Here is a 26,070-nt window from a genome sequence, read left to right on the forward strand (position 1 = left end):
CTTGATTAAGGAGAACAAAATAACTTTCAGGAATTCTTAGTAAAATATTTTACTGACTAGGCATAATTCATTTGTTAGGATATTCCTGCCCACGTGGAATGTCCTGGATCATTTCTTGCCAAACACATTCTTTTGCGATTGTGTAGCTACAAACTATGTCTTCTTGAAAGTCCAGAGACAATTTATAGATTATACTGGATGCATTTAGCAAACATTTTTAATGTAGCTAATTCTACTGATAAAACCTTATTTGCTCATATTAAAAAGAAGTATAATGAGTAAATATGCAGAAGCTTATGCGATTGTTAAGATGAAAAGACAAAGTGGGAAGAATTTTCTTTTCTTATCAAAACCTGTACTTTACAGACATAAACTGGTCTGTAAAACTATCAAGCTCTGGACCCCACAGTGTGAAAAAAAAAATTATCAGAGAGAAACAACAAAAAGCACACATGAACTTAGTCTTCTGTGAAACATCAAGGAGACACATAAAGCATTGATTTTTGTTTCAGAATCTGTGCAATTCCTTTTCTTTTTTTATACATTCTCCCAAATTAGAAATTTTGGTCAGCTCAGGCTGTATGTATATAGCTCAAATTCTATGAAGTGCATGATGAAAAGCAAAGTTAGGCTTGGTTTGTCAGAAAGTTTAGAATCGTTGCTGGAATAGTTCCTAAAAGTAAGCACTTCATTAGTCTGTGTCGGGGTTCAAATCTTCTTCCATCTACTAGCCTCAGGTACTAGCTTCATGACCTCACGCAGGCAAGCTGTGAAATGGGAGCCTGTCTTCTCTGTACATTGAGGTAAGAATAATGGAAACTCCTACCTAATGGGGCTCTGAGGACCAAATAAATCATTTGAGGAAAACCCTTAGCATGTTGCCTGGCTCACAGCACACATGTAGTAGAAGTAAGCTGTTTCTGGGGTTTTCGGGCTCTTAGAGTTGTTTGTGGGTTTTGGCACTGTGGAAAGGGAGGTGGTGAGAAGTCTCATGAAATACAAGTGGGGCTGCTCATTCACAGGCTGCAAGAAAACCTGAGGGAAGAGCAAAAGCCTCTGGGTGTGAGGGGTTCCTAAATATCCAGACATGAGTAACTGTCCCAATAAACCTGGGACTGACTTTGTGGCCCTAATCCTAATTTAATTTAGCTGCAGCCCCCTGGGCATGTGCATGCTCACATTATCCTTTCTGGCCATGGGTGCCCTGAGGCTTCTGTTGAGTTATCTGTGCTTATGAAGAAGAAATCTTCTTTTTTGTTGTTGATTTTTTAAGGCAAACAAAGGGGAGAGGGGACCCTCCTTAAGATCAAGTGGTGAGGTGATAAATCCTCTCTAGTCACGCTTTTTAACTTGGGCACATCACCAATCCATATTTTGGATTCTTCCTTATTTTATGTCTCTCTTCCATCTCCTCCCAGTGAACAATGAACAAGGTGTCAGAGAACTCAGATTAGGCCTGAGGGGCTGCTTCTGGTTCCCTCTGAGACACAGGTCTCTTCATTGTCCTTGTGTCACTTTACACTTCACCAGCACAGCCCAACCTACCAAATAAACAGACATTCTCTAGAGGGAAACTGCACAAATTGGCTCTTCAGAGGTGTTTAGGAGAGTGCGAACTGGTTTAGCAGGCTACATATGAATTATGGCTACACTCTGTCCTCACCGTCTCCCATCTCATCTTCCCTCCTGAGTTTCTGGCACACTCATAACTACACCCCAGCAAAGACATGATGAATGAAAATCCTATCGAGACTGGCCATTTGTGGTAAAACAAGCAAATCATTAACATTGTAATAACCTGGGTCCAACAATAGTTAATAAATCTTGTGTAGCTCCTTCTTTTGGGGAGAAAATGTTTTTATATCCAGCTGATGTAACATAACACTCTTTGATCCAACCAAAGCAGGTAAGAGTGACCTCAAAACACCCATGGGAACTGTTGTAATTTCAGGAACAAATTGTTTCTTCTATATAGGAAACAATTCTCAGGATAGAGGGAAAGAAAGGGATGACAGAAAGGGATAATGTAAGGAGGGAGATATGTAGAAAATGATACATCTTTTCTTTGGTTCCCAAGAGAAGGACATACGCAAGACTCTGTTATAGGACAAGAACCATGTTTGTTTTATAATGCACATCCATTACTAAAGTTACTGAAGATTACTTCTAACATCTTGAGATCAATTTTCAAATACATGTGAATAAAACTATGGAAAAATGTATCTTCATTTTCTGAGATATTTTGTGATTTTTTTGCTCAGTAAGAGTGAGAACTCTGTGAAATGATATAGGAGTATAATACTTTTCTATAATTTCTAGGGAGACAGAAATTGAAAGAAGATTTTACTCCTTGAATCCAGTTATCTGTGTTTCTAAGACAGTGGTCTAAAACAAAAGTCACCTCTGGTAAATTTTGTAGGAAGTTTCAGAAATCAAACATAAACCATTTAGTCAATTGCCTAAGAGATCTGATTTTCTCTTAATAGTTTATGATAATACTGGCAAGAATGCACCGAACATGGTATTGGAAGAGAATGAATGGAAAAAATAGTCCCTTATTTACTACAACAGAAAATGCTCATGATTAGCTGATCAGCATTTTTCATATCAATATGAATAAAAAATAAATTACCTAAAATCCTACTAGCTTTTACTTACTTTATATTCCACTGTAATTCTCAAAATGTGTTACTTATAATAGGTTTTAAATTCCTGGTTCTGTTTGGGCAGCAATATGCCCAGCCCTAAGGATAAATCATTAGTTTAAGCTCTCATGGTAACCTCCCTTCCTGCTGCTTCCACCTGCTTTTCTGGCCTCTCATCAAGTTGTTTCTAGCCACATGATGGTTCTAACCACCAAGACCTAAGGGGAAATCTGCAATTGGAGCTTTTGGAATGATGCATTTGCCTGAGGAAGAGACAAATACTTTGGTATGGTGGTGTCAGGGGGCTCCCTAAAGAGATTTATTCCTCTTCTTGCCTTGAACATGGATGTGAAGGATGTGATCCTTGGTGCTTTTTCTATCCTCTTGAGAATTAAGAACCAATCCCAAAGTCAAAAGGATGAAGATGAAAGATGAAAGAGTTTATGAAGATGGAAGAGTCTAAAACAGAAAATGCCCAATTCTTAAATCATAATCCTGAGCAATACCACCCTGAAACTACCTGTCGACAGGTCTACTATTTTATGAGAGATTAAATATCCTTATTGCTCAAGCTAGAGTGGAACAGACTGCACTCAACTAATATTGAATTAATATTTAGACATTGCCCCTGATGCATGGATCAGCAGGAAATGAAACATACAACCTACACTTACCTTGGTTATGTAATTACAGTGTTCTGAGCCTTTCTCCTGGAAAAGGGGAAATATGGCTTATTTTGCTTACCAATCTTGAACAAACTGTCATCTATGAACTTCCTTTTTGGCAAATTAACTCATATCCTCATTTCTGTGCAGGGGGTGAGCATATGATTGACTGAATCAGAAGTGAACTTGGTTTTTCCATAAAATATGACCTAGCTAGAATTGTACTTTTAATTTCAGAGGTGAAAAGAAAAGGGGCATTTAAAATGACTTAAGAATCTTAGCTAAGGCTTAAAGAAAATAGAAAAGGGTTTGATTTTAGTATTTTTGTGAAAATTTAATAAAGAGGATTAGCAGATATAAGGTATATTTTTAAGTTCCATCTTGTTGGTAGTAGAAAGTAAACAATGTATTTTTAAAATATTTCCCCTTAAATTTTAAAACAAAAGCAAAAATATTTGTTTTTATTTGCAATCACAAATAGAATCAAATTCCTTTCTTTTGTGTGTTTCACTAACAGACACTAATATTAGTAATTAATTGATATGCTTGTTTTCTTGTTCTCAATGTGTGTTGTATGTTACATTAAAAGGTATTAATATTAGAAAATAATTGAGATGCTTGTTTTCTATTTAAGCCAACCTCTTACATTTAATGAATGTATAATGAAAATAATATTTTTTGAATTATAGGGATATGATAATCTAAACTGTTATACATCTCAAAAGTTTTCTTCATGAGCTTAAACTTAGGTAGAATATCAATAAATGAAGACTATGGAGAATTACCTTTTTGGGGGGTGGGGAGGGACCAAGGATTGAACTCAGGGGCATTTAACCACTGAGGCATACTCCACTCCTTTTTATATTTTATTTAGAAACAGGTTCTTGCTAAGTTTCTTAGGGCCTTACTAAGTTGCTGAGGCTGGTTTATGAACTCACAATCTTCCTGCCTTTGTCCTCCCAAGCCACTGGGATTATAGGCATGTGCCAGCACACCTGGTGAGGAATTACTTTTGAAAATAATTGCAATATACTTTTTCGTGGAGTTTGCATGAGAGATTTGTTTTATTTTATTGTAATAGTTTTTCCCTTTATTTCTTCCCCTGTCCCCTCCCAGTACTGGGGCCTGAACCCACAGGCACTATGTCACTGAACTACATCCCCAGTCCTTTTTTATTTTTATTTTGAGACAGGGTCTTGTTAAATTGCCCAGCTAACCTTAAACTTGTGATCGTCCTGCCTCAGGCTCCTGAGTTACTTGTATTACAGGCATGTGCCCAACCAACTTAAGTGGTAATAATAAAACAAGAACTTTCTTCCTTATTAAATATGAACGCTTCCTGGAACAAAGCCACAAGGAGTCACCTGAAGAAGCACTTTACTCTTCCTGTGGTTCCCGGCCCTGAAGGGAGATGCCCAGCCAATGGGGCTCACAACTGCAGAAGGATGGAAACAGCATTTGTGGCCAGTACCTGATGGGCACAGTTATAATACCCGCAGGAATTTGTAGCATTAAGAATTCTTACCATATGTGCACATGATTCATAATAACATGTGAAGTAAACACCTTTCATCATTTTGGTTGATGCAAACAGAATTCCAGAGAGCAAAACATCTAAGCACCTTTGGAGCATGAGGGGAGCACAGGTCCTAGCTCCAGCAACCTAAGGTAGAAAGTATCCACTCTGTGTTTGGAAACCCTTGTGTCCTAAGGGCTTTTCTGCTCTGCTGCTCTGGCTGCAAGGTGCCTGGCTGACCACACCCAGTGCTCCTTGCTGTAACAGGTTTCCTCTGCCTCACACTTCTTGTCAGTTTGTTCCCGAGGAAGCAGTGTTATCTTTGCTTCATAGTACAGGCATGAGAGACTGTTTGGCCCAAGCTTTTCCTGGTGCTCCCACTCTCCCTCTTTCTCTCACATGCACACATGTGCACATACATTTCACAGCTGCAACGAAGGCATCAAGGAAGACAGGGTGGGTTATGCAGGATTTGTAATTTCTGCACTAATGCATCCTCCAGGAACAAGGTTAATTGAGAGTTGACAGTAATTGCTTTCTGTGAGCATGGAGCACTAAATATGATTTGGTGACCCGTGGACCTAATGCATCTACTTCAAGCTCTCTCTTACCTCAAGGATATATAAAAATAATGAAACATTCCAATCAAAGAGTAAAGGTTTGTTTGGAGTAAAGGTTTGTTTCAGTGTGACCTTGAAGAAATCAGGCAGCTTTGCTTGAGTGAACAGAGCATGTATCATCTTGATTTGTGTCGATTCCCACAAATGCAAAGCTGGCCTTGATTAGTAATGCTAATGGCCGGAAATCACCACCACTCCCAAAGCCTTGCAATTCATTTCACAGGGATAACCCACGGGAGGCTCTTCTTACCATGTGCAGTTTATTTCTGAACCCTGTCACCCTTTTAAAGAAGCATTACAAATAATTCTATGACATTATGTGGTCTGGAAGCACTGAAGTTTATTAGGAACAATCAAACCAAGAATGTCTTTTGTCTTCTGTGTGTTTGTTGACTTTTGTGCTGGCAAGATACCACTCTAGTTAAAGAGAGAAGCTTATACTTTTAACCAAAAAAACAAACAAACAAACAAAGAGTAAGATGAGTATGAAAGTGTCCTTCTCCCAAAACCCTAAATGTGTCCCCAGTGGCAATCCAATGCAGCCCTCTTAATGAAGAACAATTGTACATTTTCCATAAATTCAACTCTAGGCACTGGATTCATTTGTTATTCTGCTTGAAAAATGCACACAATCAAATTTCACTACCTCGCCAGTACATCTTTGTCTTGGTAACGCCTTGGGGTGGCTGCTGTAGCCCAGATGCTGCCCTGCCCCTGTGAAGATGCAGATATCTTTTGCTGGGTGGGTTTGAGGGGACCCTGAAGGTTGTGCCTGTCCTGTCCTGGGATTAGAGTACACAGTCGCAGAGCAAGGCAGTATGTGCCTGAATGAATGTTTTAGGAATCTGTCTTTATTATCTGAGTTTAGTCTTAAAGTTATTTACTAAGTCGTTCTGACATTCTAATCGTATCTTGAAGAGTTGGTGAAGATTTAATATGTGCCAACCTCTTCTAGAATCATCTAAAAATTGTTTTTACTAGTGATGAGGCATATATGAATTTCTATTTCCTTAGGAAACATATAGGAAATCGAATTTAAACTCTAATGCAATGCCAAGTACAGTGACAACTTAATGAGACCCTATAAGAAAATAAAAATTTTAAATGGGCTGGGGGTGTAGCTCAGTGGTAGGGACACTTGCCTAGCACATGTGAGACCCTGGGTTTGATCCCCAGGACCACAAACACACACAAAAAAGAATAAAACTACAATAGTATTTTAGACCCTTCTGAGAAAATGCATGACTTCACAATAAAATTAACATATCTTGAAAGAATCCATTTATCAAGATTTTTTAAAATTTTTGCCTCAAGATGAATTTCTGTGCATTAGAGTTAGAAATGTGGAAGAAACTGGGTAAAGAGATACAAAGCCGAATGACACAGTAAGGTATAAATGGTAGAAAACATAAGATTTCAAGAGAATACTGGCCAAGATTGTTCTTAATTGAAGAAGAGTGGGAAAGGGAGGAAGGAAAGAAAGGAGAACAAAGAAAAGTAACAGAAACTAAAGGAAGTTAAAAAAACAGACTATAATAATAAGAAAGATTATGAAAAATGGAAATAGTGACTATAAGATACCAGTGGCCAAGGAAAAAATGAGTGGAAGAAATCAGCAAGTTGCATATCTGTGATTCATCACTACCACTTTACTCTCTTCTATGACTGCAGAACATTGATCACCTCCTGTGTGCTGGGTGGCACAGGATGGAGGTACCAGGTGTGAGGCCGACGCTGGCCCGCTGCTCGGGAACTTGTCACCAGGAAAGTTGAACACTGTGCTGTGACAATGCGATGCTGTGACTTCTGGTTAATAAGGGCGTGGAGATGAAGAGAAGTGCTACTCCTCTCCTTCTTCCAAAATATGGACAAATCAACAAAAACAGTGAATCACAGAGGAAAATATCAGATGTAATAAACACAGAAGCAAATCAAAAGGCTCACAAACTCACACCTGTGAAACACACCCACACGGAATTTAGGAAGAACGCTCAAAGTTGATGAATACCTCAAGTCGCAAGTGCAAAAAGGTGCAAAAAATTTCCCACCAAAGAATGTCACAACCATCCAAAAAGCATAGGCAATGAGCCTTTGAGAAGCAGGTAAAATTTACACCTTAAGTCAGAATGCTCCTGTGGAAACACTCTGACATCAGTTAACAGGAGACGTGGAGCTAAGAGAAAACATGTCCTTATCTGTGCTCCTACTTTTATTGTATTACTATTGTATTCTATTTACCCAATGAAGACTTCCAGAGGCAATGATACTCCTATAGAATTATAAAGTTTAAAAAAAAGAAACACACACACACCAACTATATGGACACACAGACTTGAATATCTAGATAATTCTTTTATGCAGAAAGTGTACGTCTTTACACTTCATGCTAGAGAAAATTTTCTTCTATATGGCTATTCTGATGCAAGGAATTTGAATTTTAGAAGGCAAGTTCAAAGAAGGAATATGAAATAATACAAAGTCAAATGATAGAGTAAAGCATTTAGATCTGTTATGTAAAGGACAGAACCTGAGAGATCTGCTAGATGGCTTGGATCTGGGCACTGGCCCAGTGGCCTTCAGAAGACAAGCCTGGAGGAACGAGGGGTCAGGGACTGGCTGTGAAGCCCCCCTTGCCCTTGTGCAGTTCTCCGGAACTAAGGGCTATCTTACCCAAGAAGATGCAACTCAGCACACAGAAAAAGAACTGTCACACACATGGGGCCTCTGGCCACTATGAGGAAGAGCCACAGGAAGGATCTGGGCATAACTTTCTGACAACGAGCCTTGGACTTGGTGCTCTTGGTGCCTACATCAGTGGTGCTTCTGCTCCTCCAGGTAAAAGATGGCAAGCGAGAGGTCTGAATTTGAACTAGGTAAAACACTTGGACCTGTCCTCACAACTTGAGATATAGAATTCTCTCATTCTTCTCCTGGCTATACACAAGTTCAAATCTATAGTCTTGTGGAGACTTTGAAGAAACAAGGTTTATGGGCAAATGTAGGGAAGGAAGTTGAGTTATGGGGAGAATCTAACTGGAAACAAAGAAAGTCAGTGAAGCTGGAATGGATCCAAACATTCAGTGGCATTTCTTAAGTGATGTTAACTAATGGCACAGTTGACAACTTGAATAAGTTAACAAGGGTGAACTACTGCTGATTTCTCTCTAAAACTAAAACGCAAAACAATACAAAAAAAAAACTCAAGTATCTAATCAAATTAATACATTTCAAGTTTGGGGCTGTTTAAGACACCATTATGGATTAAACTGTGACCCCCCAAAAGTCTCATGTTGAAGTCCTAACCCCCCAGAACCTCTGGAGGTGATAACACTTGGGCCTTTAAAGAGGGAACTGAGGTTAAATGAGGCCAGGAGGGGCATCCTGACGCAATATGAATGCTCTTCTTATAAAAAAAAAAAAGAAATTAGAGTACAGACCAGCACATGGGGAAGGAGATATAAGACACAGTGAGATGGTGATTATCTGGAAGTCAAAGAGAGAGGCCTCCAAGAAACCAACCCTGCCAATTAATCTTGATCTTGGACCTCCAGACTCCAGAAGTGTGAGACAATAAGCTTCTGCTGGTTAAGCCCTCCAGTCTGGGGTACTGGCAGCCCAGTGAACTAATCTAAATCTAAACCTAAACCTCGGGGCTGGTGTTGCAGCCCAGTGTTAGTACGTGTGCTTAGCATGCACAAGACTCTAGCTTCAATCCTCAGCACTAAGAGATAGAAAGGAAGGAAGAAATCAATCTCCTATAATGTGTATTTTTTTCTATCTTAAAAATCTGAAATAAGATCCATGCTTTTTTTTGGTGGCTAAATGCATTCTACATCATACTCACAACCCCAACGGGAAAGGCCAACACAGCCAGCATCCAGTCCCGCAGAGAGATGAGCTTCTTGAGCTGCCTCTCTTGCTCTTGGTTCCCACTTCCTCTCGTCAGAAGACTAGAAAGATCAGTCAGCACGCAGATCCCGAAAAAGACGGCCTGGATAACCTGTAGGGAGACAAGCATGGGAACTCATCAACAAGCACAGAGACACCAAGCAGTGGAACAGAATGTGAGCTGCACTTCTGCAACACAGCCCAGGGTCAAAGCAGATCAAAGGCCCCACTGAAGAGCTGGACCTAGGAATAGGAAACAGGATATTTACAACTTGCCATTATAGGTGAGAAGAGTTATCTTATAAACACTACTTCCATTTGCACTCACCTCAGCACAAGTGCAACACACACAAGTGCAACACACACAAGCACACACATATCCAAGGAGGCCCAACAGAAAGCAGCATCCATCAGCACACTCCACTTCTGTGATCCTGGAGCCTCTAATTATACTGACCAGAGAGGTTCGGCGAACATCCAAGAAGTGGAAACACAAGGACAAGGGGAGTGTGAATGATAAACAAGATAACTCAGTCTAAACGTGAAGAAGCTTTCGGCTTTAATCTCTTAATTTAGACATTCTTCCAACAAAGGAAGTGGTAGAAATCTTGTCTTGAAGTCATAAAGAAATCAACTGAGCACAATCATCCAGACTCTGATATAGATCAATTTTCTGTCAGCAAACTTGAACTAACTGACCTCCTCCTCTGGTTTTTCAGTATGTGTGAAATAAAATATTTCCAAAGTAGTATAAACAGAGATACCCAACACGTTTTCCCAGAAGAGCTCTCAGTATCAATAGCAAATTGAATCAGTGCCATCAGCTGGGTTCTCACTTGTGCCATCTCAGGCAGAGCACCCTGCAATACTGCACACCAGTGACATGGAATGGGATAAAGGCACTGGTGATCCAGAGCTGAGTGAGTCAGGCAACATACTGTCACACAGGAAAGCAAATGACAATTCAGACTATAGAAGGGACAGCACGTGTGCTCCCTGGGGTCAAAACCTTATCTACTGAGCACCAACGGTAGATTCAGGGAAATTTTTCTGGCTGCTTCTATTAGAAATAATTTGTAAAACAATTTTACTCATCACCTCTTCAGAAAACAATAAGTACATAAAACATTTTTTTTTCCCACACAGGCAGTGGAAAGTCTGTGAAAGCTTTGCGGGTGATTCCTCACTTAGGCACAGCATACAGGCCAAAAAAAGGTCCTAAAGAGCATCAAGGTCCGTCCCTTTGCTCAGCACAGGAACCCCCGTGTGGTTGATGTAGCTTTCTGGGGCTCCCCAAATCCTGCTGATCTCAGTCCATCTTAGTTAGAGGGGTGCTCTGTGTTTCCTTATGACTTAGCCTCATCCTAAGCATCAGTGACTTAAGGTTTATTGTCATTCTTTCTACAGCCAGACTGGATTAAGAGAAGCTAAGGCTGTCACAACTGAGAATGACACAGGAGACGCACGGGCAAGCTACATGTTTTGATAATCAGAAGTAACTTAAATGACTAAGGGAATAATTTCCTACTTAGGACATTTGTCTATATTATTTTGAAGACTTTAATCATTTGAATCTGTCAGTCCTACTAGAGTGTGAGACATTGGGATGCTCATGCCTGGGAATAATAACTTCATGCTAATCTGGCCAGTAAACATTAAGGTGCCCTGTGTGACAACCACAGAAATGCCAATGGCAATTCTCACCAGTATAATGATTTACAATATAATTCTGACAATACCAAGTTTTATAAAGATGTAGAGCAACCAGAAAGCTTATAGTGGGAATGGAAATCTGGACAACCACCTTGGTTGGGGCTGACAATATTTAGTTTCTTAACGAGCATATGTTCCTAGTAACTTAACAATGAAGACATTCCCTGGAGTACACACATATGCACTAATCACACCTACTGACAATTTCAGCAGTCATTACTTCAAAAAAGTTGGATAAATATAGGGTACTGAATCCATACAATGAAATTCTAATTACATATCAATTTTTAATTTTGACAGCAAACCATGAAACTAAAAAAAAAAGAAAAGAATGGTGTATTTTGACATGATCAAAATAAATTTCAAAAAATACAAAGATAAATATGAGGATGCAGGTACATGAATTAAAATAGGTAGATTAGTAAAATATGGAAATTGGTAACACTGAATTCAGGTGCCTCTGGAAGGAAGATGACAGTGGGAGAAGGACACAAGGGCTACATAGAGAGTGTTTTATTTCTTGAAGTTGATTACTGGACATACTGAAAGTTTTTTGTATTACTCAAAAAAATTTGTAGTGTAGAATAAGTCCAAATTAATTAAAAATAAAAGTTAAAATATGGCTTCCATACTTTTAGAATATAATTTGCTAGTCTCTTCATTCCTTTCCTAAGTTCCCCCTAGATTTAAAGATTGGCTAATCACAGCAGGATTTGGTGAGCTCAAAGGCCAAGACACTGTAGTGTATGTATAAATTCCGCAGGGTTTTTGTTTATAGGCAAAAGAAAGAGAATCTTGGCTTGGTACTCATAAAGAAAAATATTTGGAGAACAATTATTTTTTTTAATGCATCCTGGGAAACTTAGTGGTGGATAAGTGCAAGAAAAATAGTTCTAGTTACAATTATTGGGATACTTTCCAAACACAAGTGAATTTGCTACTACTTTTCACTTCAAAACCCCAGGATATAGTATCTGATACCAGACTTCCTTTTCCATTGTAAACAACCAGACCTCTATTCTAAATACATGAATCAATTTTTTTAGATGCTGATTTTGTGACGATTAATTATATAGGTTGAATATCTCTAATCTAAAATGCTCCAAAATGCAAAACATTTTGAGTGCCAAACAGGATGCCACAAATAGAAATAGACCTTGAAATGGGTCAGTAAAAGTGCAGGTGCATAATACAGTTTATTCCATATACCCAAGGGGAAAAACGATCCTCTAAGCCCCTTAAGCAGCAATATAAACTGTGTTTTGTGTACCAATTATTAAAAATGGTGTACAAATTATCTTCAGACTATTGTATAATATGTATGTAAACATATATGAATTTTGTGTTTAGACTTTGATCCCATCCCCAGGATATCCATCCCACTGTGTATGTGCAAATATCCCAAAATCAAACATTTCTGATCCCAAGTATTTTTAAAAATATTTTCAGTTACAGATGGACACAAAACCTTTATTTTTTATTTAGTTTTTTTTATATGGTGCTGAGGATCAAACCAAGTGCCTCACACATGCTAGGCAAGCACTCCACCACTGAGCCACAACCCTAGCCCTGATCCCAAGTATTTTAAATAGAGGATATTGACCTGAATTACAAAAAAGGGGGTACATTTTATAGATAAAAAGTTCACATCATCAAAAAGGTAAAATGATCTTAATTATATTTATACCTAAATAACAGACTTTCAAAAGAGAGGAAAAAGAAACCAATTTAACATGAAACTAAATTACTTAATAAAATTTTGGGGGGGATAAATGAATGATTTGCTGATTCTTGGGATGCAGATACTTTTATAAAGACTTTTTAAAAAGGAATAGCAATGTAAGGGAACTTTAAAATGAAGAAGGGGGAAAACAATTTCATATTTTAAAATTACCTCTAGATAGGGCATAGGGATGGGAAGGAAAGGGAGGGAGAAGGGGAATAGCTAGGATGGTGGAAGGAGATGGTCATCATTATACAAAATATATGTATGAAGTTGTGAATTTGGTGTTAACATACCTTATATACAAACAGAGATATGATAAATGGTGGTATAAGGTGTATTAAGAATTGTATGCAAAAAAGAGAGCATAATGTATGAGTATAATGGCATAATTTGGCTTGAACATACCTTATATACAGAATTGCAAAAAGTTGTGCTGTATGATAAGTATGAATGTAATGCACTCCACTATTGTCATCTATGTAAGAAATAAATAAATAAAATGGAAAAAAATTTAAAAATGATAAATAATTTCTAAAAATATACACATAATAGGCTAAACAACATTTTGTCAAATTTGCATAGTTAACGGCACATATGAATGGGGTCTACACTTTTCTATGGCTACCGCATCATCATCTTATTTAAAGTGCCATACCCCGGTGGCTACCTCTCACTCTCTGGCCTCTCTGCTGGTTCCCCTTCCTGTGACTAGAGTAGGCACCTCCTCACCTGCATTGCTACAGATTTCCCCAAGTGAGAAGGTGGAGGTCAAGAAATGCAGAAGCCATAAAACTATCTTCTAGTTTCTGAATATAAGGAGACAGAGGAAATTTGGAGGTTTTATTCTTGTTCCTTTACTTCAGATATTAGGCTGAGGACAGAGCTCAGGAGTAGAGTGCTTACCTATTCTGTAAGAGGCCCTGGGTTTCATCCTCAGCACTGCAAAGAAAAAGAAATCTTTGTCTTTAACTCACATGATCAAAAGAAAATCTTTGAAAATTATGAAACAGCCTACTATTCTCTGGAGAATGGACTGACTTTTGGTTATTTGCTTTAGAAGCAGTTTGCCAATATTGTAAACCACTGTAGATTTCTGTCATTTTTATTAGAGTTTGATTTGAGCTGACAGTTAACAAATCTCATTAGTGACCTTTCATCTGTTTTTCTATTGCTTGTGTGTATATCATCCTTCCAATACAACTTAAAATTCACTATACTAATTGGATAAAATGTATACATTGTACAGAGATGTACAAGTGGGCCTTAAGCAGGATTACCTTGAAGTATTATTCAGCTCCAGCCATTCTGCAGGGCTGGCATTTCCAAACCATCAGCTCAGCATGACACACATATACACCATCTGGCTTTGAATTCTTAGCAGGCTGGTTGCTCTTATTATTTTACACCCCATGTAGAAATGAAGTGGTCAAATGTATCATCTGTCTCCAAGAAACATAAATAGGGATTGATCAGAATGTAAACGAAAATTCCCAAGATATTTTTGAGTCACTCAGTGTTTGCTCCTCTAGAAGGTTCTCTACTGTTTAGTTCCTTTGATATCTTTTCTTCACCTCCTCAACTCTTTCTGTCAGGAAATTATAGCTTATTTACTGAGTCACTTTGGATTTAGGATTCATTTTTACAATTATAAAAATATACTCAAATTCCATTCATATTTTTAATCTTCTTTTACATGATGGTTTTCATTAAATTAATATTATTTTCCTTTCTCCTCTGGGATACACTAAATGATTACAATTCTGTCTGCACTAATAGACAAGTCTGTTAGACTCCTACCATTTATTCCTGAATGTACATAATACAGTTTATTCAGAATCAGTTTTGTTTTACTCCATGATCTCATCTTCAATTCTCTCAATTAAATTTATTTGCACCAAAACCGTATATATCAAGTTATGTCATTAATTTAATTAGTTTCTAATTTGTACATTTCTGCCTAACTCAGTCAAGACACAAGAATTTGTCCAAGTAGGGAAAGCAGCACATAGAGTAAGAAATGAAATCATTATTGATATGATTTTTAAAGGCCAGAGTGCAGTTGTCATGACCACAGGATCTTCAGCAACTGCTGTCTATGGTGCATCACACTTTGATTATGTTGTGCTTTCATAAGATTAAAGAATGCTGTGATGTCTACTTGAAGAGGATGCTTAGTTTCAAGTTAATTTTAGACAAAGAAGACAGAAGAAACAAGAAGGTAGAACTCAGGGGTAGCAGTGGAAACTGGAGTGACAAGGATCATGGAATGAAGGAGCACTGTGGAGAGAACAGATGGGAAGGAGGCAGGGAGATTTATCGGTGTCATCAAGAAAGGCCTGGAGGAGTCTCCATACGAAGATAAGAGCATTAATTAAATGCGAAATGATAAGGAAGTAATGAAAACTCTACCTGGACTCTTCTAATTAGAGACCATAAAGTATTTTGTGACACTTAATAAATGTATGTGTAATCCAAAGAATAGATAGGTAGTCTACATGTAGATTATCTACCTATCTCTATTATCTATCTTTACATACAACATATATTATGTAATACAAAGTATGTGACAGGCAGCAAGAACAAAAGAGAAAGAAGATTATCCTATGCAGAAAGGTAACTGATTCATTTGGAGAAATGGTCTGAGTTCAGACCTTCCTGTATCTCACCGACAGTCACATATTATGAGGTCTTTTTATAACATAGATGTTATTTTGTTTTCAGTTCATAAAAACTTTCATGAGGTTCTTGTTGGAAACCAACCTAAGCAGTGTCTCTGTGCAACCAAGAACAAATCTGACTGGAGGATTAAGGAGCACATGGAAAGAACAGAGGAGCCATAAACTAGCAGCACCAAAACACACTCTCTTCAAGGGACTCCCCTCCTTCCCACAGATATCCAACCTTCTAATAGTACCTAATACACTCCCTGTCATCAAGATCAAAACTGCATGCCAAAGGTAATTCAGCACCATGAGACAGTGACCCAGGATGCTACCAGATGCAATGCTACCAGTCTGCAATGATTTCCTCTGCATTTCTTTCCAGGGTCTTCCTTGACTGAGATATTTGAACATCCTGTGGCACTTCCACAGCCAGGGAAGTTGATCATCAGTCCCTTGTACTCTCTGATCAGGTGCATGCTTAAATGCTACTCTCTAGAGAAATCAATGCGTTTAAAAGTACATCGTGCTGTCTCTGCCTCGCTTATCCACCAAGACAAACCATCAGACGCACCGCCCAGTGAATTAGCCTCTATGACCCGTAAGGAGGTTAGCCTGACCAAGCCAATATGGACCTCTCACTCTAATGACTGTGTAACTCTATTTCTCTAATTCTGTCATTTAAGTGCTGTGCTTTAAACCAAAGCTTTTTCAAGAAACCTTCACCACAAACATTTTCAAGGAGATGGACTCAAGGCATCATCAAGCTCGTGGTTTGCAGAATGTGATTTAGAATCCCTGCCCGTGTGCACAGACATTTACCTCATACTGCTCCATCTCATTACTGAAAATCGATGAAATAAGCCATAAGTCACTACTGGCAAGCAATCCATTCAGACAGAAGAAAAAAAACAAACAAGCTTTTCAGTCAGAAGTAATGTAGTCTGATAAGCAGCTTTGGAAAGGAAGGTTTGTCAACAAAAATTCATCCAACATCATGTAACTACTTATAAGTAGCAAAGAGCAGTCATCTAAGAATGCATTTGGATATGTTTCACAAGGAAATGGGTAAGACATGCCATGTTCCATCACAAGCCAACAAGAGGACAGCAGGGACCTTTCCACAGACTCCACAGTTATTTGCAAATAATGACAGAAAACTGCCCCCTGTGGTGTTCTGACTGCATTTTCACAGCTACAGCTACTAGGGAGGGTCTTACACCTACACCACAAGCTACTCAAAAAGTATGAATGTAAAGATTTCCTATAAACTATTAATATTAGCACAAATCCCTTTTCAACACTGAACTAAACACCACTGATTGGTTGATTTAATAAATATTTATTGATTACTGTGTACAAAGCACTCAGTAAAAAAATGCAGAAATGCAAACTATTCAATGATGGAACACTATCTCACAAACCTAAAGATGATCAGATAAACCTAACTGCCCTAACTTATCTACATTTGCTAAATAGATGAAGTCTAGGCTTATGCACAAAAATAGGGATGAATAGTTATTGTGGGGGAGATGTTACATCTTTAATAACAGAAATCTGAAGTGCATTAAATTTTCTAACATTGCAAAATGTATTTCATGTAACTAAGGTTTTACTCATGGTGAAAATTTGTGTCACCATGAGACTATTTAAATGTCAAAAGAAATCACTGAAGAGCTTGATAAATCTTAATCCTAAATAAAAGAGGGCCTTGACCTGAGTCAAGATCAGATCAGATTTTAACTGACAGATGATACAGAATCAGATAATTATATAGAACCAATGCACAATCTGTATAGTGTAAAAGAAATTTTAAGTATTATTGCATATACACGTATACAGGAGAAACTGTATTAATGAAGCCCATTAGAAAGATGTGGCCCCTTCCATAGAAGCATCTATTTAAATATTTTAAATCTATTGATTGTGGTCTGGCCAAACCTTAGCCTACATAAAGTCTACGTCTATACAATTTTTGTTAAATTGATGACTGGTTAATATAGTTATAAAGGCAGTTCCCTGTTTTTAACTTGATTTGTGTCTTGGGGAAAAGAACCTTCCAAGCAATAGTTTCTGGGTGGCTTTGCAAGGGTTCTTTCACTCTTTATCAGATAATATTTGTGACATTAACTCAAATTGGCTATTGTTCTACCATATTTTTTTTTTATATTTTGGAGTTTACCAGCACAGACCCTGAAAGAGTTGAAGATAAACCATTCTTCTCATTATACTCTCTGTTAGTACACCTGTGACCCCACCTTCAGGAGTGTTTAGGAGTCCAATATCTTTAGAAGTATGAAGCTGGGGCTATAAGAGTCCCCAAACTACCCAACTTAAGTGACAATGTGAATCTCAGACAAAATTAAAAGTTCCAAAAATAGTTTAAACTTTCATTAATGGCATAAAAAAGAAAATATCAGGGGCTGTAGCTATGGCTCAGCAGTAGCATACTTGCCTGGCATGTATGAGGCACTGAGTTCGATTCTCAGCACCACATATAAATAAATAAAATAAAGGTCTATCAACAACTAAAAAAAATATTTAAAAGAAAATATCAAGGGCTGGGGATGTGGCTCAAGTGGTAGCGCGCTCGCCTGGCATATGTGCGGCCCGGGGTTTGATCCTCAGCACCACATACAAACAAAGATGTTGTGTCTGCCGAAAACTAAAAAAAAATAAATATTAAAATTCTAAAAAAAGAAAAAAAAGAAAATATCAAGTGGAGAAGATAATGTAGAACAATGCAAGTGGGGCCATATTTTGGTTCAATCACTTTGGAAAATAATGGCATTATCTCAAAAGTTAAGGATGCATATCTCCATGAATGGTCTTACATATGTCTCTTGGAACCCAGAACTGATGAGTAGAATGGGACTGAAATTGTAGACATGTTTCTGTCCTGTAGACTAGCATAAAAAAAAACTAAAATAAAAAGAAAGAAGTGATTCTACTATTTATTATATTAGGAAACTGAGAAATACATTCAGTAAACAATTTCTTAGATAACACAGTCAAGACCTCCACTAATTTCTTCACAAATTTATCACTTTAAATTTCTATTAAGGAACAATCTTTTTTCTTGAAGATTGAAAGTAATAGATACAATTTTAAGTTACAACTAAAGAGTTAATATACGATTTTCTCATACTTTAATGACTCACTTGGAACCTTAAAATTGTAGGTTTATGTTAGATTTTAGAACTGAACTTTTAAATTTTTTAATACAGAGGAAATTAAATGTATAGAATTATTAAGCTATCATAGGAGGGAAGGTATAAAGAGACTATAAAAAAGGCACCAGAGGCTTATCTTAACATTTTAAACATAACAGAACTTAAAATTTGTTAATTTTTAGTAGAGAAAGCTGAAGTGAATGGCCAAAAATAAAATTTACATATATATTGAAAATTTACCAATCTTTTTCATGCCCTTCCTATTCATATTAGATTTTTTATAATGTGAAAAAATAGAAAACAGATGTATACAGGCTCGACCAAGGATAAAAACAGTGGTATTATAAAGCAGTGAAAAGAAATTCCTAAAGTTACATGTATCAACATGGGTGAATCACATAGGCAAGCTCTGGAAGACTGAAAAAGAATAACGCCATATAAACAAAGTTCTAAGACGGGCACAGTGGTGCATGCCTGTAATCCCAGTGTTCAGGAGGGATCATGAGTTCAAAGCCAGTCTCAGCAATGGCAAGGTGCTAAGCAATTAAGTGAGACCATGTCTCTAAATAAAATACCAAGTAGGGCTGGGAAAGCAGCTCAGTGGTCAAGTACCCCTGAGTTCAATCCTCAGTACCAAAATACATAAATAAAATTCTAAAAGAAATTTGAAAAAATCCAAATATTGACCCAGAAAATACACATGTAGTAAGCTATAAGAAAAAGCAAGTCACTGGGCTTGGTGGCACACGCCTCTAATCCCAGCAGCTCAGGAGGCTGCGGTAGGAGGATTACAAATTCAAGCCAGCCTCAGAAATAGCAAGGTGCTAAGCAACTCAGTGAGATACTGTCTCTAAATAAAACACAAAACAGGGCTGGGGATGTGGCTCAGTGGTTGGAGTGCCCCTGAGTTCAATCCCTGGTGCAAAAAAAAAAAAAAAAAAAAAGAGAGAGAGAGAGAGAGAGAGAGAGAGAGAGAGAAAGAAAAAAAAAGGAAAGAAAAGAAAAAGAAAAAGGAAGTCAATGATAATAAAACCTACCTATAGCCCAATTAGTGTCTCCCCTTTCCTATCTCAATCATAAGCACTTTTTTTAACCACCTGATTCAGTAAAATGATATCACCATTAGTGTTGCTATTTTATGTGTCTGACTCTCCTGTAGGCTACATAAGAGTATGGTTTGGTTTTGGTTCAATAGTGTATCCCTAGAGCTTGGGGTATAGTGTTAATACACATTTACTTACTACAGAATTAATCTCAGTGGGGAAGACAACTCAGTGGAGTGGGAAGGGACCTGACTTTGAACTGACAGAGGATGGCCAAGAAATGTCACAGTCCCTGTACGAAAAGGGGCTGCAGAGTTGGATTTCCACTCATCTGTACTGCTATATTGCTGTTTTTCAAAAAGTGTTCAGAGTCTTCATTTCAGGGCATGCAAATGGTAACTAATGGGTCTGAGGGCTTCAAGGCAAGCCCAGCACGACAGGAGGCACTGAGCGTAAGAAGAGATGAATAATTAGAGATCAATCATAGAGCTTGGAATGAATGGACAGAAAAAAAGGTGAAGTCAGAAGGGAGACAAAATGAGAGTACTTGAGAGTGTCACAGGGCAGTGGGCATGAACATCTGCAAGGTGCCAGAGACTATGGATCCGGCAGTCCTCAGTGACAAGATCCAGTAAACTCCCAGATGGATGAGACAGATGTCAGCAGAGTTGAGGAGAAAGGAAGAATGTAAGAAGTGAGTCTCATATACTAACTATATTATTGTAAATGTCGTGGCAAAAAAAGGTTAAAAGAAATTGGAATCAAAATTTAAAATAACTTATATTTTAAAAGGTTTCTAATATCTAACCAAAGATGTTAGAAACCTTTCAATACAAGATATAACTTAAAAATAGATATTTATGAAATAATGAATAGCAACTGACTACTTTGAATCAATAGAAATATAAACAATGGCAATTTCTGTTCAGTAACATTACAGTAATGTATCTTCTTTTGATTTTGCCACATTTCTGTTCTCACAAACATACAAGGTACGTGTTTAAATGCTAATCTAATGGAAAAAATCAATAGCCAAAGTTGTACATGGACAGAAGAATTCTCTCAATTTGATGAATATACTCCATAAAGGAATAAATTTAGTTTCATTACTTTTACTGTGGATGGAAGAAAGAAGGTAAATCCCAATTTTTCTGGAGAAGTTCCAACAGGTATAAAAAATGCATATATATTTTTCTAAAAAGCAGTATTCATCTATAAACTACTTTTTGAGAGAAGTTAATTCAACATTCACTCATCAAAGGTCAAATGAAATGGGGAGGAAATAACAGGAAGAGCTCTAAGAATTCACAAAATAAAAAATGCATAACTAATGTTGACTTACAAAGTACAAGAATTTTGAAAATTAGCAATAATTTCCTCACCAGAACAAATATAAACAAAATAACTTGCTGCTTGTTAGAAGTTAGGAAGTATACTAAATTTTGTATTAGAAAGCTCACTAAAACTTTGAGTTGTTAAAGATAGCTGGGAAAAACAAATGGATGAAAAACTTGGTATAGTATACTAAATTTAGTTTAAAAAAAAAGATATTTACAGAGCTGGGGCTGTAGCTCAGTGCCTAGCATGTGTAAGGTCCTGGGTTCAATCCTCAGTACCATGTAAAAGTAACAGAATAAAGTACTGTGAAAAAAGTTCTTAAAAAAATAAAAGATGTTTACAAATTTTAAGTGACTCTAAATGAGATTTTCCTAAGAAGCAGTTGGGAAAAAATAGAATTAACAATAACATTTAAAATAATTAATGTAAGGTTTTACCAGTAGGAAATCAAATACTTAAGGCTTATGAGTGGCTAAGAGTTGTATGAATGGATATGTCCACCACTTGGTGGAGAAAACCCTGGCTGCTAACAGTAACTGGAGTTACAGCAAATGGTTTCAATAGCTTCTCCAAATAGTTCACAGTGACATTTTTATGGCAATTTTGCCTGTAGGTAAAGAAGGAAAGGAGGAGGAAAAGGGAGAGAGGAAGAGAAATAACAGAAAGTTGTAAATCTAATGTTCTGAAATATATTATTTACATATACCCCCACACACACATACACCCTTCATTCTTAACATTACATGAAATACTCAGCACACAGTCAATAACTCCTGATCAGAATATAACAGCTGAAGGTTGATGCTTCAAATTGGTTAATGATGGAAGAAATCTTATAGTTAAAAATACAGTGGGCAAATAAGAGAAAATCTATCCATCTTTTCCTATCATAACTGATACTTGATGCTAGAGCTGAACTGGAAAGATCATCAAATTATGTCAAATTTTTAGACAGTCCATAAGCCAGCTTATGTAGTGCATACAACATGTGCCTCAATTTTTTAACTCTATTATTGATGCTGAGGCCAGAACAAAATATTTCAGTAGATATACAAAGTCCCACTATTCTTTTGCAATTTCAAAAAGTTTATGATGTGTTTAATATTAAGTTGAGTATATCTGGGCAAAAATAAAGGATATTCTGTTAGCCATAGAGCTCCCAGACATGAGCTGAGAAAATTGTTAGTAAGGGCTAAAGACAAAGTAGTCCAAAAATGCTTTCTTCAGGACTTTCTCCAGAAGCTCCACCTTGAATAGCTTCAGCCCTGATCATGACAGAGATTTCCCAAGTCCCTTTGTTATAAACTCTTTTTTAAAAAATTTAGACTAGCAATACTATGTTCTATTTTTTTTATTTAATTGGTTTTAAATAAAACCAATTAAATACATGACAGCAGAATGCATTACAATTCTTATTACACATATAGAGCACAATTTTTCATATCTTTGTATATAAAGCATGTTCACACCAGTTCATGTCTTTATACATGTACTTTGTGTTTTTTGCATTACAATTCTTATTATACATATATACCACAATTTTCATAGGACTTTATGATTTGATTATTTACTATCACTATCACTCATAAAGCAACATAAATGATAAGGTTATGCTATTAAACTAATTTTCGTTATGGAATAAATGAAGAAGACATGGGGAGAGCTCTATACATATAAATGAAATAAGTTCTAAAAGCACAGGTACACAAACTGCTTTCTGGAAGGTGTGTTTATCCTAGAAGAACTGGCCTATGTCTTAAGTCCAATGCACAGGGATCTTTTACTTTAACATTAAACGCATACTGTTGGGGCTGGGGTTGGGGCTCAGTGGCACAGCTCATGTCCCGCACATGTGAGGCACTGGTTTGGTCCTCAGCACCACATAAAATAAATAAATAAACAAAATAAAGATTTTTGGTTTTTTAATTTTTACAAAGCATGCTGTACAGGGCTGGGGTTGTGGCTCAGCGGTAGAGCACTTGCCTAGCATGTGTGAGGCCCTGGGTTCAATTCAATAAATAGTCGATAAATAAATACAATAAATGTCTATTGACAACTAAAAAAAATATTTTAAAAAAGTATATTGTACATTATTCACACAGCCATTTTAGTAATATTATAATCTCCAAGGATCTACATTCCTTTCGTATTTTTCTGAATCTGTGTTTTTATATAATAAACTCGGAGATCACTAAGCCTGTTTAAATACTCTTCAGAAGCACCCTTCACAGAGCTGCATATAACCAGCGCCAATAGTGCTCAAACTACACTAGAATCAACCCTTGACAGGAAAATACCTTTATAAATCTTTCAGGTCATGAAGACATAATTTAGTAAGAAGACAGTGTTTCTAAAAGTGACTACTAAATAGATAAACACATAACATAACGTCAAAATTGCATCCAAAAAAATACTCATGATATAGCATATTTCTCCACAAGTGCCTAATAGTTGTAAGTATCCTCTTAAGGGCAGTTCACCACAGGCCTCGGTCATTGGAACTTTCTCTCTCTCTCTCTTTTTTTGTGGTATCTGCAATTTATTTTTTTTTAAATTTATGACAGTAGAATGCATTACAATTCCTATTACACATATAAAGCACAATTTTTCATATCTCTGGTTGTATACAAAGTATATTCACACCAATTCATGTCTTCATACATGTACTTTGGATAATAATGTCCACCACAGTCCACCATCATAATTACCCCATGCCCCTTCCCTTCCCCTCCCACCCCTCTGCCCTATCTAGAGTTCCTCTATTCCTCCCATGCTCCCTCTCCCTATCCAACTATGAATCAGCCTCCTTATAGCAAAAAAAAAAAAAAAATTCAGCATTTGGTGTTTGGGGATTGGCTAACTTCACTCAGCATATAGCCTCAAAAAATATAAATAAAATACTTGGGAATCAACTTAACAAAAGAGGTGAAAGATCTATATAATGAAAAATATAGAACCCTAAAGAAAGAAATCAAAAAAGACCTTCAAAGATGGAAAAATTTCCCTTGCTCTTGGATCAGCAGAATTAATATTGTCAAAATGACCATACTTCCAAAAGCACTATATAGATTTAATGCAATTCCAATCAAAATTCCAATGACATTCCTCATAGAAAAAGCAATCATGAAATTCATCTGGAAAAAATAAGAGATCCAGAATAGCTAAAGCAATCCTTAGCAGGAAGAGTGAAGCAGATGGCACCACTCAACCAGACTTTAAACTATACTGCAGAGCAACAGTAACAAAAACAGCACAGTATTGGCACCAAAACAGACTGGTAGACCAATGGTACAGAATAGAGGACACATAAACTAACCCATAAAACTACAATTATCTTATATTAGTCAAAGGTGCCAAGAACATGCCTTGGAGAAAAGATGGCACTTTCTCTTTTTAGTTACAATTACTAGAGATCTGATCTAGCCTCCTGACTTCAGATACCATCTCTATGATGATCACTCTCATTTTTACATATTTAGCTAGGACCTTATCCTTGAATTCCAACTATTATGGAATTTCAAAGACTTGAAATTTTTGAATGTCAAATAGGCATCTCCCACCTATGGAGATCCAAAATGGAACCCCGTGCATTTGCCAATAAATCTGTTCTCCAGAGTCATCCTCATCTTAGTTGATGGTTACAGTGATGCAGCCACAAACCCTACCAAAGCAATTCACTGGCAAATCCTGTTGGCATTATCTTAAAATAATCTCCAGAAGCTGATTCATTGTACCGAGCCTACTGCTATGTCCCTAGTGCCCATCATCACCATCATTCACCAGGAACACTGAGATGGACTTCCACTGGATTGTCCTCTTCCCCCCCTTCCTTAGTCCATTCTGGGTAGAGGCCATTCAAGACAACTGCATTCCTCTGCTCACAGTCTTTGAAAGTCTTTTATCTCAGGCCTAAGAAGAGCTAACCTCACTGTCCGGCCATTCCCATATACTCTGTGTTGGGGCCGATTCCTCTCTCCATTACTTCCTTCCCTGGCTTGTCCTAAGTCCTTCCCTGTCACTCTGTGAAACTGCAATCACAGCCACCCTAGCTTCATTCACTGCCTTTTTAAATTTTCAGAACAATTTTTACATCTCATCCGACACCAGAATCTAAACAAGCTTCATGAGGGCAGGTATTTTTGTATATTTCTTTCTCTGAATCTCAAGCACTCAACAAATACTTGCCAAATATTTGTGGATGGATGAATAACTAAATTTCAACTTGTTTTCATTTTCTTGTTTAAAATGGGCTTGTCTTGCTCAAAGGCATCCAACAAGTAAGCTTTGAAGCTCATAGGAGCCAAGGTCCTCTGACTGAAAGCCCATCCTCTCTATACCATAGTAGCCAATCAACTTAACTGTATGCCACATTCTTACCCACCTCAGGTATGGGTCTGGCTTTATCATTACTCACTTTCACAGTCAAGACACCTACTAGTGCATGTCTCATGGGAAGAGCACAAAAGAATGTTCAATAAACAGAAAGAAAGGGATTTCATTCAGAAAATATGGTGATCACTGTCTAGATTGTGAGCCTTTTAAGGACAAAGATTACATTTAATTCATTCCTGCATCATCAAATTCTTGGTTCAGTGCCTGGAACAAAGTAGGGGGCCACACGTGGACTAAATCAAGGCATAAAACTGCATTAAGTGAACCCTCAGCAGGACCTTCAGCAACGCTAACAGTACAAATGAAAAGTGTCACAGAATTCTGCCCTCTGCTCACTCCATCCATGGAGCAGCCAGAACACCTGATAGGGTCTCTGCCACTCTATGAAACTAAGGTGCAATGGACTGAGACAGCCTGAGGCTCGCTCTGCAGCAGAAATCACACTCGTGGCCAAGAACACTGTGATCAACTGCAGGAGCTCTCTATGTGCTTGATACTTATCATGCAACATCTGAACAGCCACAAAAGTCCTCTAAGATAGATACCACCCTTTTATCACTTGTGAGTCTATAACCTTGAGAGGCAGAGTGACTTCAAGCTTATACATATTCCTCTATCAGTCTGTACAGTATTCAGGCCTCTTGACTTCAATGCAATGCTTTCATCTCACTACACAAAAGCTGAGCTGTCT

At 37.4% G+C, this 26,070-nt stretch overlaps 1 protein-coding gene across 17 annotated transcripts in view; it reads right to left on the reverse strand.

Annotated features, from left to right (window-relative positions):
• Nucleotides 1-26,070, reverse strand: part of Aig1 (androgen induced 1) — a 237,461-nt gene that overhangs the window by 172,344 nt on the left and 39,047 nt on the right. For 15 of the 17 annotated variants that reach the window (XR_005733018.2, XM_078018994.1, XM_078018993.1 and 12 more), the window contains one exon: nt 9,291-9,446. The exons of the other annotated variants lie outside the window; for them this stretch is intronic. Coding sequence is in view for 14 of the 15 variants with exons in the window: in XM_078018994.1 (XP_077875120.1) it covers nt 9,291-9,446 (156 nt within the window). In the remaining variant the exon portion in view is untranslated. The remainder of the gene's footprint in view (nt 1-9,290; nt 9,447-26,070) is intronic. 17 annotated transcript variants of the gene reach the window in all.

The sequence above is a fragment of the Ictidomys tridecemlineatus genome, chromosome 8 (assembly GCF_052094955.1).
Source record: "Ictidomys tridecemlineatus isolate mIctTri1 chromosome 8, mIctTri1.hap1, whole genome shotgun sequence".
Taxonomy (NCBI): Eukaryota; Metazoa; Chordata; class Mammalia; order Rodentia; family Sciuridae; genus Ictidomys; species Ictidomys tridecemlineatus.